Source organism: Orcinus orca, chromosome 9 (genome assembly GCF_937001465.1).
Source record: "Orcinus orca chromosome 9, mOrcOrc1.1, whole genome shotgun sequence".
In the NCBI taxonomy this organism is placed as follows: Eukaryota; Metazoa; Chordata; class Mammalia; order Artiodactyla; family Delphinidae; genus Orcinus; species Orcinus orca.
Genome location: NC_064567.1, coordinates 91,496,683 through 91,513,676, shown reverse-complemented (window position 1 = coordinate 91,513,676; position 16,994 = coordinate 91,496,683). Strand labels below are relative to the sequence as shown.

The 16,994-nt window shown below is 42.5% G+C and overlaps 1 protein-coding gene across 4 annotated transcripts in view; it reads left to right on the top strand.

The window, feature by feature from the left end:
- VPS41 (VPS41 subunit of HOPS complex) overlaps positions 1-16,638 on the top strand; it is a 192,715-nt gene extending 176,077 nt beyond the window's left edge. For all 4 annotated transcript variants that reach the window (XM_004263331.4, XM_033438469.2, XM_049714911.1 and 1 more), the window contains 7 exons: positions 4,304-4,358; positions 5,053-5,193; positions 6,438-6,574; positions 13,249-13,348; positions 13,455-13,499; positions 15,243-15,322; positions 15,881-16,638. In XM_004263331.4, the coding sequence (XP_004263379.2) occupies positions 4,304-4,358; positions 5,053-5,193; positions 6,438-6,574; positions 13,249-13,348; positions 13,455-13,499; positions 15,243-15,322; positions 15,881-15,961 (639 nt within the window). In that variant the 3' untranslated portion in view covers positions 15,962-16,638. The remainder of the gene's footprint in view (positions 1-4,303; positions 4,359-5,052; positions 5,194-6,437; positions 6,575-13,248; positions 13,349-13,454; positions 13,500-15,242; positions 15,323-15,880) is intronic.
- Positions 16,639-16,994: the final 356 nt, after the last annotated feature.

Here is a 16,994-nt window from a genome sequence, read left to right as displayed (position 1 = left end):
CCTTCAGCAAGACAGATGTTACTCTGTGTTCTGCAACTTTTTCTCTCTATATGAATGGAAAAGTGTTACACCCTTAAAGGTCAGGGTCTTGGAAATGGGCTATCCTGTGTATTTTAAGGCTCTAGGCAACATTCTTAACTGGTAGCAAAGGCAATGGAATACAACGGTTAAAATACAAGAAACATCCAATATGGAGTCAGATTCGTTCTTCCCTGTTACGCTACCATTTTTTTTTTTTTTTTTGCACGGTACGCGGGCCTCTCACTGCTGTGGCCCCTCCCCCTGCGGAGCACAGGCTCCAGACGCACAGGCTCAGCGGCCATGGCTCACGGGCCCAGCCGCTCCGCGGCACGTGGGATCCTCCTGGACCGGGGCACGAACCCGTGTCCCCCGCATCGGCAGGCGGACTCCCAACCACCGCGCCACCAGGGAAGCCCGATACATAGTAGTGTATATGTCAATCCCAATCTCCCAATTCACCCCACCCCACCCTTCTCCCCTTGGTATCCTTAAGTTTGTTCTCTACATCTGTGTCTCTATTTCTGCTTTGCAAGTAAGTTCATCTGTACCATTTTTCTAGATTCCATGTATAAGTGATATTATACATTTGTTTTTCTCCTTGACTTACTTCACTCTGTATGACAGTCTCTAGGTCTATCCACATCTCTGCAAATGGCACTATTTTGTTCCTTTTTGTGGCTGAGTAATATTCCATTGTATATATGTACCACATCTTCTTTATCCATTCCCCTGTTTGATGGGCATTTAGGTTGCTTCCATGACCTGGCTATTGTAAATAGTGCTGCAATGAACATTGGGGTGAATGTGTCTTTTTGAAATATGGTTATCTCTGGGTATATCCCAGTAGTGGGATTGCTTGGATCATATGGTAGTTCTAGTTTTAGTTTTTTAAGGAACCTCCATACTGTTCTCCATAGTGGCTGTATCAATTTACATTCCCACCAACAGCATAGGAGGGTTCCCTTTTCTCCACACCCTCTCCAGCATTTGTTTCTAGATTTTTTGGTGGTGGCTATTCTGAAGACTGGTGTGAGGTGATACTTCATTGTAGTTTTGATTTGCATTTCTCTAATAGTAAGTGATGTTGAGCATCTTTTCTTGTGCATTTTGGCCAACTGTATGTCTTCTTTGGAGAAATGTCTATTTAGATTTTCCCATTTTTGGATGGGATTATTTGTTGTTTTGATATTGAGCTGCATGAGCTGTTTATATATTTTGGAGATTAATCCCTTGTCAGTTGCTTCATTTGGAAATATTTTCTCCCTTTCTAAGGGTTGTCTTTCCATCTTGTTTATGGTGTCCTTTGCTGTGCAAAAGCTTTTAAGTTTAATTAGGTCACATTTGTTTATTTTTGTTTTAATTTCCATTACTCTAGGAGGTGGATCAAAAAAAGATCTTGCTGTGATTTATGTCAAAGAGTGTTCTGCCTATGTTTTCCTCTAAGAGTTTTATAGTGTCTGGCCTTACATTTAGGTGTCTAATCCATTTTGAGTTTATTTTTGTGTATGGTGTTAGGGAGTGTTCTAATTTCATTCTTTTACATGTACCTGTCCAGTTTTCCCAGCACCACTTAATAAAGAGACTGTCTTTTCTCCATTGTATATTCTTGCCTCTTTTGTCATAGATTAGGTGACCATAGGTGCGTGGGTTTATCTCTGTACTTTCTACCCGGTTCCATTGACCTATATTTCTGTTTTGTCTGCCACGTAATTTTTAAAGGAATTGTGCGAGTAATCAAATTACTGGTGTCTCCTCCTCACTGTGACCTTCAGGCCTGCTCATTTAAATGATTGTGTACTTTAGAACATATCTTAGTTTCATTCCAATTCTAAAGTAAGGTGTTATTAAAAAACTTCTATGTTTAGTTTGGGTTTTTTCCCCCTCCATTGATCTCTATGATCTGCTCTTCTTTCCCCTCCCTTTTAGTTGTTAATCTCCAACCAGAGACACATATTTAAAGATATATTTTGCGTAAATCTTTTAAATCAAAAATCACGATGTCAAATCTAGCTCCTGCTGTTATTTTCCAAGAACAGCCTTAGTTAGTTGTTTTTCAATGACGACTCTAACTGTGCAACCCAGTAATCTTCCTCTGAAACCTCTTCTGCCTGCTCATCTATTTAAAACATATTTCTTGCCCACTGACTGTGAGCCAGGCGGTGTGCAAAGCACACGGTTTAGAATGCACATGCTTCCAGCCGAGGGAAGTCAGATGAACAATTGGGGGCGTTCGCTGCACCTGTGATTAAGTGTGGTGAAGTGTGCAGGATGCAAGGAGAGTGAGTACCTGGGATCTGACCCCGTGTAAGGTCCAGCGAGTATTTGCTGAAGGACCTGCCAAGGGTGGAGTGGGGGCGTGGAGGTGGTGTTCCAGGCCGAGGAACCACAGCAGGCAGATGAGCAGGGTCTGTGATGGAGCTGCTGGGAAAGGCAGGGCCAGATCGTAGATGCCTCATAAGCCACCAGAAACATTCTTGGCTTCCAGCTGGAGCAGAGCAACGCAGTGCGCAGGTTACATGGGAGGCGTGTGAACTGAAGTTTCCTGCTGGACGCTCTCATCACACTGCACCCAGTTCAGGGGGCACCCCTTCTGTGAAGCTTTTCACAAGAGGCCACAACCAGAGCCCATGTCCCGTATCTGTGCACGTGGCCCTCTATTCACGTTCCCCCAATCGTGGGACTCTGTGCTACGTCTGTGTGACCCTCCCTGGACGTGCGCTCCCTTGGGTGGACTCATGCTGCTGCCTCTTCTCTTACATGGCAGCAGCAGCAGCAGGGTTTTTATTACTGTCATCTGTGCGTCTGCATCCCTCCTGACCCCCTAGTACCCAGCACAGAGTGCAGAGTGAATGTGTGCTAGTTCATTCAGGATTGAATTCTTTATGAATGCCCAGTGTGTCTTCTTTCTTACACTTAAGGAGATGTTGTCATCTGTGTAATCCCTCTTTTCTTTTTTTCTTTTTAAAATTTATTTATTTATGGCTGCGTTGGGTCTTCGTTGCTGCGCGTGGGCTTTCTCTAGTTGCGGCATGTGGGCTTCTCATTGCGGTGCCTTCTCGTTGCACAGCACAGGCTCTAGGCACGCAGGCTTCAGTAGTTGTGGTTCATGGCCTCAGTAGTTGTGGTGCACAGGCTTAGTTGCTCCGTGGCATGTGGGATCTTCCTGGGCCAGGGCTCGAACCCATGTCCCCTGCATTGGCAGGTGGATTCTTAACCACTGTGCCACCAGGGAAGTCCCATCCCTCATTTCTTCATCTTTTTGACACTTCTTGATTGTCAGATGTGGTTTTTTTTTAACTTTTTATATTGGAGTACAGTTGATAAACAATGTTGTGTTAGTTTCAGGTGTACAGCAAAGGGATTCAGTTATACATAAACATGTATCTATTCTTTTTCAAATTCTTTTGCCAATTAGGTTGTTACAGAATACTGAGGAGAGTTCCCTGTGCTATACAGTATGTCCTCGTTGGTTACCAGTTTAGATATAGGAGTGTGTACATGTCAATCCCAAACTCCCTAAATATCCCTCCCCGTCTCAGTTCATCCTTGTTTCTGCAAATGGTATTATTTCATTCTTTTTTATGGCCACGTAATATTCCTTTGTGTGTATGTACCACATCTTCTTTATCCATTTGTCTGTCAGTGGACATTTAGGTTGCTTTCATGCCTTGGCTATTGTAAGTAGTGTTGCTGTGAACATTGGGGTGCACCTATTTTTCCAATTTTCCTCTCACTTTTGACAGATCCTTGAGCAGAGTTCTCTTAGATCTTGTGAGCCGGCAATAGAAATATTCCCAGTGTTTAATTCTTTATGCAGCAGATGTGTGCTGAGCTATGGTGTGCTCCATACTGGGAACTTGCAGCTGTGAACAGTAGTGCCTTCCTGGAGGGCACAATTCAGTGGAGGGAAACAGGGCTTAGACCAGTGCCTGTGAATTAGGTGGGGGGCAGTGCCATGAAGAAACCTGAAGTAGCATAAAGAGAGAAAGCTTGGTGGGAAAGAGCCTTTCTTTTAGCATCTTGCTTTCTGCCTTTGCTCTGGAATGTTCTGCCTCAAACATGTTATCAGTTAAATTGTGTAGGGTCCAGTACCTCTCTGAGAGGTAAATCAGGACAGCCACAAGCAAAACTTAAGAGGTTTGTGTTTTGTTTCTGCTTCATTTTGTTTTTAAAGGGAGGCAATGAAAAAAATTCTTTCAAACTTGTATGTTTAAGTGACTCCATAGATACTTGTTCTTGGCTGGTAACCCATAATAACTTTTTTCCCCTGCTTTATTTGAAGGCTCTTGAGATCTGTCAACAGAGAAACTTTGTAGAAGAGACAGTTTATCTTCTGAGTAAGTAGCTTTTATTCATTTTGGTCCCCATAAACTAAGGAATGGGGTGACAACGTGATGTAAAGTGTGTAAGAATGGACATAGGTTTTAGACCAAAGTAACACAGAGGTTAGAGCCTGATTCGTATAAGAAATTGAATATTTAGTAGAGGAGACTTCACAGCTCAATAGAGAAGGTAGCATCATTTAATAAATGCTACTGAGATAACAATTAGAATTGTGTAATAAGTCACCAAAACTGTATCAGTTCACACCTTACAATATAAATCACAATAAATTGTAGATGGGTTGAGAAGTTTTTGTGTTTTTTTTCCCAATTATCATAAGAAGGAAGTCAGAATCTGACAGACCTTGATTCAGATTCCAGATCTGCCATTTAGTAGCTGTCTGACCTTGGCAAGGCACTAACATTTCTGTGTCCTCTTTTATAAAACAAAAATATTAGTAGAACATACCTCATAAGATTATAGTGATGATTACATGAAATAATTCATGTGAAGCGCTTAAATGAGTACTCAGGACAAAGTAAACACCCAGTGAGTAGGAAATACTGATTTTACTGAGTTACAGATGTCACATAAGGAAATATGTTTTTTGTCATAGCCATCAAACTATGTAAACAAATGAAGAGATACGTGATTTCCCTTAAAATGTTTTATTACATTATCCTAAGTGTATTTCTCACATTTTGCTAGGCCGAATGGGTAACAGCCGAAGTGCCCTGAAGATGATCATGGAGGAATTACATGATGTTGATAAAGCGATTGACTTTGCCAAGGAACAGGATGACGGGGAACTCTGGGAAGATCTGATTTTATATTCCATCGACAAACCACGTAAGCAGAAAAGCCATCTGCAATCACAACCTCTTTCTCTCCGTTTAGCCAGTTGTGTCTAGAGTAGGAATCATCTCAAGATGCACTGAGTTAAAAATATGGTGAAGTATCTATAATAAAAATAGGCCAGGTACATAGTAATAATTTCCAGTACTCTTCCTGTGCAGGGAAGCCTGGAGCCTCATCACTTCGTATTAGCTGAACTTGACAAAGGACACTTGGTTGAAGCATATTTCTACCGGCTGCACCCAAATGGAATAGAAGATTTTGGTTTTGTTTGTACACAGAGGGCGTTTATTTTGAAAGTGTATAGTCTAGCTCTTATCGAGTCTCTTTATGGAAACCCATGACCATTACTGGACATTGACCATAGCTACTGTAGCGTTGAGCCTCTCTTTCCTGCCCTGTTTTATCAGTGCAGCACCAGGAGTGTATATCTGCTGCCTCTCCTTGACCATCTGCTTTGGGTCTCCCATTTCGGAAGGAAACAAAGGCAGTCACCTAACAGTAACGCAAGTCCTCTTTTAAAGATATAGATATGATTCAGAAACTAGCAGTCGTGGTTTAAAATCTTTCCCCTTCCCTTTTTTTTATTTTTTGGTCGGAAGGCTTATCTGTTTCAAGATATTCAAGTTCTAGAAACCGCTGTTACGATTGTTTTTTAGTAAGAGATTCAAGAGGAGGGTGTTATTCAAGTCCATTTCAGATTAAGGTAGCTACACGCACATATAGCTTGAAGAATCTAGTTTAGCATGATAGAGTGGTGGTCTAAGGATCTTAAAGGAGGCAAAGTTGGGGTAACGAAACACACTGTGAACCTGGGCCTGCCCTGGGTTTGAATTTGGGTTCAAAAATCGCTAGCTGTGTGACCCTGGATGAATTCATTAATCACCCCATTTTCCTTTTCTGGAAAATGGGAACAAATAGCATTCCTACCGTGGCAGAATAGGAGAAAAGCATATGATAGCTGAGCCATAGTAAATTCTCAAATACTAGTTGCCTGCCTTTGACATTACAAACTGTGTTCTGAAGTAATCATTTGTTCTCCATCTCATTTTTTTTTTTAATCCCTTCTCATTTAGCTTCTCCTTCGAGGAAGGTAAAGGAAGATTAGTTCCTAGGAGGATTTAACAATTCAAATGCTTTTTAACACTTAAAGGAAATAACTTTTGCTCTGAGTTACTTTCGACCTAAAATTGCATTAGCTACACTGCTTATATGTTGTTTTGCGCGGTGTCTTGTAGCCTTTATCACCGGCTTGTTAAACAACATCGGCACGCATGTTGACCCAATTCTACTGATTCACCGTATTAAGGAAGGAATGGAGATTCCCAATTTGAGAGACTCCTTGGTTAAAATTCTGCAAGACTACAATCTGCAAGTAAGTATCTTTTCTTGGACAGAGGAGCATGCTGAGTGAGTTGACTGACTACTGGATAAACATTTCTAGGGCTTATTTTGGACATCAATTCGATTTGATAGTCACATTTTACTTAGGCCCAGATATTTGGAATATCATTCAAACAGAGCAATTAGAGATACCGCCCTTGGAGGAAGCCATCGGTATTTCTTAACTATCCCCAGATTTACTCTTCTTGATAAGCAGGCATTCTTACATTTATGGGATAAATATAGCATGGCATTGGGGAAGGTGCAGGAGGAGTTACAGTGGCTATTAGATCAGACACCCAAACCACTTTTAAGTAGAATGAGCATTGTGTCCATTTGGAGAAATGAAAAAGAAATTTTTTTTTCAAATCGTTTGATCATTTCCTTGAAGCCACTCCGTAACCTCTTGCCTGAAAGATGTTAAAATAACAGAATTTTATTTTACCTTTTGTCTGTTTTCTAGAGTATTACAAGCTTACTATCTGCAGTAGTTCAGAATTTGTGATCAGAGCCATAGAATTTATTATCTTCCGATAAATAATTAATATGCTAATCACAAAGCGTCCCGATCTTCCTTAAAAAGCCGCTAACAGTGACTGTATTTCGGAACGCTGGTAGCTTCGCGAGAACTTGAAACTATGTAAAGCGCATTTCTTGAAAAACTCAGACTGTTCTTTCTCTAGCTCGTTTGAAAATGAGTTTTTGGTAGAATGTGGATGAAATGGCTTTCCTGGAAACATTGAGATTTTGCAGGTAGAGCCGAGAGACAAGGTCGTGGGGAGAGAAGTAGTCTCCAGGGTAGGAAAGGAGGAGCATGTGATGACGACCTGTGGGCTTGTCATCACTGTGAAGGGTGCAGAGCGGGGGGGCCGCATGCTGAACTCGGGGTGGTGGCCTCAAGGAAGAGACTTGGGTGAAAAGGAAAATGAGGAAGATCAATGGCATCAAAAAGAGAAGTCCGAGCTGTAAAGGAATGAGAGAGCTGGAGGGCCAGCATCTTGTGGCCAGGGAGGAGGATACTGTTACGTGAAAATCTCCAAAGGAGTCGTTGTGAAGATGTTCAGAAAGTGCGGTGAAGGGAGAGATCCGGTGGAATTAGTCAAGAAACCATGAGGGCGGGAGTCGTCCAGGGTCCAGCTTCCTCCTTGAACTGGGAGGTTAACCATGCAGCCCACAGGTGACTGTGGTCTTACTGGGTAACACAGCTTTAAAGAAGAGGTCTTCCTGAGGGTAGAAAGTGACAAAACAGGGAGCCTTGGCCTAGGAGGCTTTTGGGAAATTGGGGGTCATGGGAAAGAAATGGGTATTTGGTTTGGGCAAGTAGGTTGACGATCTGTTCTACAAAACTCTTCCAGATGAACAGGTATTTATCTATGGTGGAATTCGGAGGCTTGCAGGTGAGGTGAGCCAGGGAAAGGTTACTGCAGGAAGGATGAGGAAGGCCAGGAAGGAAGGAGAAATGTAGGAATGGGTTAACGGATAGGAGAGGTGACATGAAGAGCTGTGCTTTGTGCAGCACCTGAAGGATACAGAAGAGCCACCCAGGCAGGAAATGATACACTTCATTCTGAAGCGTGCATTGGCTTTGGGGAAAGCAGTTCCGGTGTCAGACCTCGTAAAGCTCGGGGCATGAGTGAGCTCGATAATGATGTGTATCTCCTCAGTACTCGCCTCCCCTGGGTCTGCCTGGATATGCTCCAAGTTGCAGATTCCAGTTTGTTGGGAAGTCATTTAAGTGTCTCTGAACAAGTCTACCCCCAGGAAGGTGACAACATCATTCCCCCTCCTGTCCTTCAGCTCTACTGGGTGAAGCCTAGCCTCTAGGTTGAAAAATGTGCCTACAAAAACACCTAATAGATCCCTCTTCCTAGGTTCTTTCTGGAGAACCAAGCTCGGGTACCACGGGGTCTCACTGCTCATTAATGTTTTATCAATGTATTTGCATAGTTCTGAGTCAGCTGGGAATAAAAATAAAATTATTATTAGGTGCAAAGTGAATTCTGTATAAAAAATCAGCCACTAAACAGCTGCTAAATCCATATTTTATCCTCTTAACTTTTAAATGTAATGAGAGCTTTTCCTTAAGATGTGTAAGAGTGCAGTTGGTGGTGTGTTAAGGAGGCTGGGAGTTACTTTGCCAGTGAGTCTGAGGAGTGGTGGCAGCCTGTATATCCCCGACGGGGCCGGGGTGGGGTTGGGAGTCTCCTCTGGCCCTCTGACGTCTTGCTGGAGGATGCAGAGAGAAAATGCTCTCCTGGGGCAGGTTGTTCAAAGAATCCCAGGAGGTACTTCCTACTTATCCATGAATGAAGAATTTCGAATTATTTTCTATGAAAAAGGTGACCTTTTTTATTAATAGAAATTTATTTTCTTTCTCTAGAAATCACTGTAAAAATAAGTCTATTTATAGAGCATTTTGAAGCTTCCAGAAAGGTTTCACATTCATTTTTTTAATTTTTTATTCTGTCTAGTGTCTTCATTTGTTTCATAAAACTATAGTCGAGTTTCACATGTTTTAATGGGATAAATTCCCAAGATTTTGCAGGTCCATGAATTTGCAAGGATCTGGATCCTGCTGTGCATGAGAGCAGGGCAGTGAGGGGGAATGACGGTGGGGGACATTAAGAACCATTCAGTAAACGAAGGAATCCAATTGTTAGGGAAAGGTTATCACAGGGCTTCTCAGCACCTTTTTTTTGCTAATTTGCATTCGCAATCCAAGGGTCAGATTTACAATCAAGTAGACAGCATTTTAAAACTTATTTGGCCACTGAAAGTGCTTTGGGAGATGACTCCTTAGTGAATTGCTAACTGGAAAGAGAAGGTACAGAGAAAGTTGGGGGAAAAAATTTCTTCTGGTTCTAATTTCATGTTTTCTAAAATGCAGCAACTTTTCTCAGTTGAAGTTTAGTATGAGGCATGTTAGATGTCTATGACATCATTAAAGTTAAGGAAAAACCAACCACATGATCAGTGTTTCAACTGTTTAACTTATTTTCATATTTTTATACCTTGTTACATTGTTAGTACAATGCTTCAACAACATTTAAAAGCTTCAGTGAAGTAAGAAGGATAAAAGTACCCCTTATCATACTTCATAGACCTAAAATGTTTCTAGGTCTGATTTCAAGGACAAAGGGCACTTGCTTTGATATAAATTATTTATGAAACAATAGGATATAAATGATATTTCTATTTTTACATTAAACTGACCACAATTTCCAAATTATTTTTATGCTGTTTCATATTTGTAAGACATTTTATTTATAAATTTAGCATTTATTTATTGTATTTATTTAGCATTTATATCCACTTCCATTGCTTTCTTTTCTCCTCTTAAGAGTTCTAGCATCTTTGTTCTAGAGATGCTAGAACACTTCTCTTTTGACAGTCTTATTTGACAGTCATTTTCAGTAATGATCCTTAAGGAACTGTCATCTCCATTTTACATGTAAGAAGACTGAGTCTCAAAAAGTTTTGACTCGCCAGCCTGGGAAGGTGAGGAACTGGGTTTGAACTCAGATACTCTGACTAAATGTGTTTTTCTCCCTAGTTGTCCCACTGGTCTCTGGAGGTGAATCACTGTACTGGCAGGTTACAACACAGGAATATATAGGATTGTCTTGGAAGACGAACAGGCAACCTGTTGTCTTTAAAGAGCTGTGGACATGGTATTTGCAGACGTGGACTCTAGTCCCGGCTTTGCCATTAACAAGCCTGTTGCCCTTTGGGGAGGGTACATAAGCTCTCTGGGTGTCCATTTCCCCCTTAGATTAAATCAGTATTTGTTAAGCCTGGCTGCACACCAGAACTATCTGAATGCTTTTCTTAAATTACCATTTCAGGTACCACCCCAGATCTGCTGGAGAGGATTAGGGACTAGGTCCTTAGACCACCTTGGTGTTTCTTATACACTCAGCCTGGCACTGGGCTATGCATTGACATTTAGGAGCTTCTAGACTAGATGGTCTCTGAAGTATTTCTCTCTCTCAAGTTCTCAGTACGGTCCTTTCGTAAGCAAGCCTTTATATAGCGAATGCAGCTGCGTAGTCTTAACGATATTCCTATGGAACTCATCCGTGATACTTATTTTGGAATCTGTAATAAAGTAGCTTAGATTTTTCAGCATAAGCTTTTTAAGTTATAGGTTTGATTGTTTATAAACACATTTATTTAAATTTTTGCATGCCTACTGTGTTTGTTAGATCCTGTGCTGGGTAGGTACTTACAGGGCTTCCATGTGTTGTCTCAGGGACCAGGAGATGAGTAGAATGCAGCTCGAGCAGCTCATGATCTGAATGAATATTTCTAGGAGAAGCAAAAAGCTTTAACACTTACATTTCGTTAAACTTCACACATGTACGTGAACACACACACAGGTAAACTGACTCCAGACATCTCTGGGTCTATCAAAGTTCTTTTCCCATATTTACATTTGCTACAAGCTCCATGTGCTTTATCATTGTCCCATAGGTCTCTACTTTGAAATCTAGACACAAATGAATTAAGAGGAAATAGCAACTTCTTTCCTATCTGCCTTTTTGGGGGGCCCACATGGGTTTCTTTTTGACCCCCAGTGCATAAGCCCTTAATTTCTTCTAAGAAAGAGTTTTTAAATTTATATATCCCCAAAATAAACTTTTAAGATAAAATCTATTTTTTTTCCTTTAAAATTATTTCAGTTTGGCTTCATCACAGCTTTTAGGTGACATGGGTAGCCTATGCCAACCAACTATAGCTTCTTTAGTCAATTCGGTACATGCCTACTTTGTGCTATTGTAAATTTCAGTGCGACTGCATTTATAATTCTGTTTTGAACTCCAGCATGAGGCCTTAGAGTCTTCGTCTTTTCCTTCTTATTTCTCTGCAATTCATCACCTTTGATGATAATCCCAACAAAAAGCAAAGCTTTTTCAAGTAGAATTTAAATCCCATTGCACTGTGGCCTAAATGATGGATCAGATATGAGGTACAATGGTTTCTAGGTCTAGCTCTGGTATCTTACTGGGGGCTTGTAAAACCAGGTAACTATCTCACGTGCAATGCCGATGATAAGCACTGCAGTATGAACAAGGCAATGTCAGCAAAAAGTTCAACGTTTCAAAGAATCTTTTAAAATAGAAATCTCAGGAGCTTCGCGGTCTTGGATGGCATTTTTCCCACAGCAGCTGTTTTTAATGAACCATAATAACTTCGCTGAGGTACAGTCCTTTTATTGCTTTGTAAGATGTGAGTCTGGTGCTTTGCCTTTGCCTGGAATTATTATCAATGATGATGAACTGCAGAGAAATAAGGAAAAACAGGGAGAGTCTTGTGTTAGTTTCCAACAGCTATCTTATAAACATGTTCTTATTTAATCTTATAATAGAACAAGGTATGCTTGTAATGATTACAGAAGCTACAGCCAATTGCCATGAAAACGATGCAAAAGAAAAGGTAATATTAAACACAGAATTTAGAAAAACTGAGAACTATGGAGGGAAACAGTGTAACGTTAAGGAAACTAGAGTGGCTGAGAAGGATAGAGGAAGAAGTCAGTAACATACAAAGCTCTACTTGTGTATTTTCCCTTCTCCTGGCTATGTGCCTCTGAATACTAAAGTTTTCCTAGAAAATACTTTGTGGGCGGACAGATGGTGCCTATTTAGAAAAATGGAATCCTGGTGAAGAAATGGTTCCTTCTTAGTTGTTGGTGGTGTTTTTTCTTCCCTGTTTTCTTTTTTAAGTTTGCAGACACCGTGGCTTCCGTCTAGACTGCCAGGCCCACCATTCATGCCATGGGCCTTAAAGACCCACTCAGGGTCATAGCCAGCTCTTTTTGAAGCATTTTGCTGTGATTGTGACATTAAAGTTTTTATTTTAGTATTAGAGGCTGGGCAGCTAGATACATTTGCTTATAAATTTTCTTAAAGTTTACCAACATTAGTATTTGTTATTTTTCTCTTCTTCCTATATGCTTTTGTGACGTCTGTTACAGTTTTAATGTCTTTTTAAAATGAATCTGAAAATTCCAATTTCTAGCAGCATTTTAAGGAATAAAACTTAATAGGCAGTGTCTCAATTAATGTAGAAACAGTAAAATCAGGTCGTTTCCTGCTCATCAGCTTTAGAAATGGTGGGTATAGAACTCTGGGCATCTGTTTTCTTGGCTCATGTAATTAGGCGAGAAACCGTCTTGGTGCATTCACCCAATACCTGTGCTCCTCGGGATTTGAGAGGAGGACGTGTTATCATAGCCGATTGGGGATGGAGGACCACAGCTGACCGCTTCCAGTTCCCTTCCCTGGTGGCATGAATTGAAAGCATGTGAAAGCAGAACGTCCACGTAGGTTTTAGAGTTGAGAGTGACTTTGGGGGGAAGAAAGTCAGGATGCAGCTCTGCCTTTGCCGTGACCCAGAGCTGGGCGGCAGGGAGGCGGCGATGTCTTCATTGTGTGACTCTCCATGGCCCTTCCACAGAGCCGCATAGAGCCCTGGGCACTAAGACCCACGGGGCCGGAAGAGGAAGATGTGGGCATAGAAGCTCACATTAGCGCCAGAGGAATTGGTTTGAAGGGGAAAGGGGTCACCTCTCCCTGCTGTGCTGCTGCATGGGAGCAGTAACTGGCTTCTCCTCCACATTTTGGTCTTTTTAAGATGGCTTTTCTTTCACAATGTGTGCCTTAGATTCTGCTTCGCGAAGGCTGCAAGAAGATTCTCGTAGCTGACTCTTTGTCCTTACTAAAGAAGATGCACCGAACTCAAATGAAAGGCATTCTGGTTGACGGTGGGTAAAATTGAAAGAATCCTATTGGAACTGCCTGCCTTGCTATCAGAAAAGAGAGAGCAAAGAGAAACATTGTATAATCCCAAGTGTATGTGCTTCCTTGCAGAGGAGAACATCTGTGAGTCCTGTCTTTCCCCTATTCTCCCATCAGGTAAGATGGTTGGGAGGGGAAAAAAAATCCCCAAATACGTGTTCATGATGAGTGGAGTTAAAATTCTGAAGTTAGCGGATTACAACTTATAAAATTACATACCTTTTGGGATAATCCAGTTTAGAGAAGAATTGCAGCCCATGTTGCTACTCAGTTGCAGGCTGGTACTGCCGCCGTTCCTTAGAGCTGAGGCTCCCAAGCTCTCGAATGAGTCGGCACCGGCCAGCAGGCTTGTGAAAACTCAGATCGCTGGTCCCATCCCAGAGGTGCTGATTCGGTAGTGCGGGGTGGGACCTGAGAATCTGCATTTCTCACAAGTTCCCAGGTGACGTGGATGCGACTGGTTCAAGGGCCAGTCTTTGAGAACCACTGCCCCAGTATAGAAGGAAAGAAAATTAAGATTTACCATCAACTTGTTAGATTCCTAGCTAGCAGAACCATGTGTGCACCTGGGAAAAAATTTATAGGTAGCTTTCCCTTTCCTTGAAGCTTTCCACTGCTGTATGGATCTAGGCACCCAGGGTATCTCACATTTCAATGGAAACAAATACCTTCTAATGGGAACTGTGACTCCTTAAAAGACATGTACGTTTGTTTATAGTTCTTGGTAGCTATATATCTCTTCATATCATTAAAGCATTTTATGTAAGGATCACAGGACATGAGAAGAGGAATTTCCACAATTTGAAAGTAGAAATTAAAGCATAGTTGTTGAGATGCTAAAAAATGCTTCTTGTGAGGGCTTCCCTGGGGGCGCAGTGGTTGAGAGTCCGCCTGCCGATGCAGGGGACGCGGGTCCGTGCCCCGGTCCGGGAAGATCCCACATGCCGCGGAGCGGCTGGGCCCGTGAGCCATGGCCACTGAGCCTGCGCGTCCGGAGCCTGTGCTCCGCAACGGGAGAGGCCACAGCAGGGAGAGGCCCGCGTACCGCAAAAAAAAAAAAAAAAAAAAAAAAAAAAATGCTCCTTGTGTATAAATTCAGCATAGAGAAGTACTAAAAGACCTAGTTTGTGTGCCATTTACCTAGCTTTAAGGGGTTATTTAGCACGGCAGGAGCACAAGAAGTTCCCCGTAGGGTGTTTTTTAGAGGTTTGGATTTTAAGTGCTTGTGTTAAAAACTGCAGTGGGCATAGGAAGACCAGTGAGCTTTCATAGTGTTTTAACAGAAAGCGAACACATGCACCTGCACTGTATAGTTAGATTAAACTCCTAATTTAATCTGTTAAGGATTCAGTCTTACCGGAACCAAGCTGGCCACAGAGCACGCGCAGACGAGGTGTGGTGCCCCAGCAGAAGTACAGCACAGGGCAAGGTCACAGCCTAGGATGTCAGCCCAGCTGTGCCCTGAAGTTAGTGAACGGCCTTGGCAAAGGCAGTAGGCGAACCGACAGAAAGCATTCTTACAAAGCCACGGAATCCACTTTCGTAGTGTCATGATTGTGTGTACGGGGCTGGAGGAGGGAGAGCTTTGCACACACACATCCTGATGCTGGTTTTCACAACACATGCTGTTGCCTTGCCATGAAATCGTCCCCAGTATGTAGCTGTAGTAACTGACTTGGAGGCCAAGCAGCTGACCTGGGACCCCCATAGCGACAGGACTGTCATCCCTGCCCTGCGTTCAGCCATGCTGCTCTGCAGGGATGCATTCATCAATCAGCATCCCCCCAAGGCAGCTTACTGCTGGAAAGGGAAACTTCTACTACTGCGCTGAGCTCTTCTCTTTCCTGCCCTCTCCCCTAGACGCAGCTAAGCCCTTCAGCGTGGTGGTCTTCCACTGCCGCCATATGTTCCACAAGGAGTGCCTGCCTATGACCAGCATGGTAAGTTGGCTGCTTGGCCACCAGCAACTCGAGAGAAATCGGTGCAGCCAGAGGGATGTGCTTAAAATGATAACCCCTGTCCATGTCTCAGTTATAATATAGTTTACGTCACATCAGAAAAAGCAATGTACCTACTTCTCAAATGTAAAAATGCTTAGTATACGATACTAAACATTATAAAAGCATATTCATGTAAGTAAATTTGTTGAGATAAAACTGATGACAGTTGAGCTTTAGAAATGAGCTACAGTGAGAACCATTTTCAATTTTCTATAACTTTCTCACCCTGATTTCTGTATCATGACACTGCTATTTTTTCAGTGTCAAATCGGTTCCCCCAGGTCCCCTTGGGTCACGTGAGACTTGTCTTGCTGTGGGGGTGTCTTTTGAGTCCAAGAATAACAGCTGGTCTAGACAGGATCCTGTGTGAACCAGCAGTAACCTCCAGAAAGAGGAGCAGTGTTTCATCACCTGATCCCCATTCCCCCACCAGTGCTCCCATAATATTTCTGATTGTGAGAGCAGAAAGGGTTGATCTTTTAAAATCTGCATTTTTAGAACTCTCCTGTGCAGTTCTGTAACATCTGCAGTGCAAAGCACCGGGGACCAGGAAGTGCTATTCTGGAGATGAAAAAATAGCCCAGCTCTGTTTGCCAGCCTCTGCCTCGCCTCGCTGCTCGCTGAAGACCATTTCTGCAGCAACAGAAGCTTTTGTTGACACCAGCGCCGTTAAGAGATTTGTACAGGTTTATGTCATGCTTAAGAAAAGCTTCTTCATCTTCTCCCATTTACTAGCTGTTGCTTTTTGCAGTTGATAAAGTTAGGGTTTTCCCTGTCCATGCCTTGATGGGGGTTCACAGTCAATATTTCATCATTTGTTTGACTCATTATTTAGGAACGGAAACCTAAGTCTTGGAGTTGGAAGTGACTTTTTTTAAGGTGCTAGTAAAACCGTCCGGCTGTCATGTGGACTGCTGAGAGTTGGCCCTGGCTGGCCGAGTGCATCTCACCGTGGCCATCCAGCAGCTCCTGGGACCTTGTTTCCATATGCTCTGCCAGCAACAACTCTCAAATTCTGGGTTTGGCTTTTTTTTTAATATGTCATCAGCTGTTATCTTCTTAATAGGCACTGAATGATACATGGTGCCTGTTGTCACTGACTCAGTGATGTCTGGGAATAACGAGCCGTCTGACACTCTGCAGTTTTATGTTGACGAACGACACATTCTCTTTGTCTCGATGACCAGCAGTGTCTGGCCCTGGCAGGCATTCCGTGTTTGTTGATTGAATAAACATTAGCTCTTCCCACTGTGAAAGACTCACTTTTCCTGCGTTGCACAACTTTAATCAAGCATTCTGACACCCCCTAAGGAATGCAAGAGAGTTTCAGCACCTAGAGTGTGAGGGAGTGTGGGTAGGTTTTCCTAGCAGGGAGGAAACGAGTAACACTGTAGAATCTGAGAGGATGCTCAGGGGAAAGGGGACTGTGTGATGCCAGAGGGTGGACACAACACCATTTCCTGGAGCATTCTCTGGAGCCTCCTTTGCCCTCGTAGAATGTAGAGAGCGTGGAATACAGGGAGAGAACTCAAACTTGTGCCCACGACTCATAGTTACTGGTTTCATCTCCTTGGGATACATTGCCATCCTCTAACCAGTGAAAAGCACATAC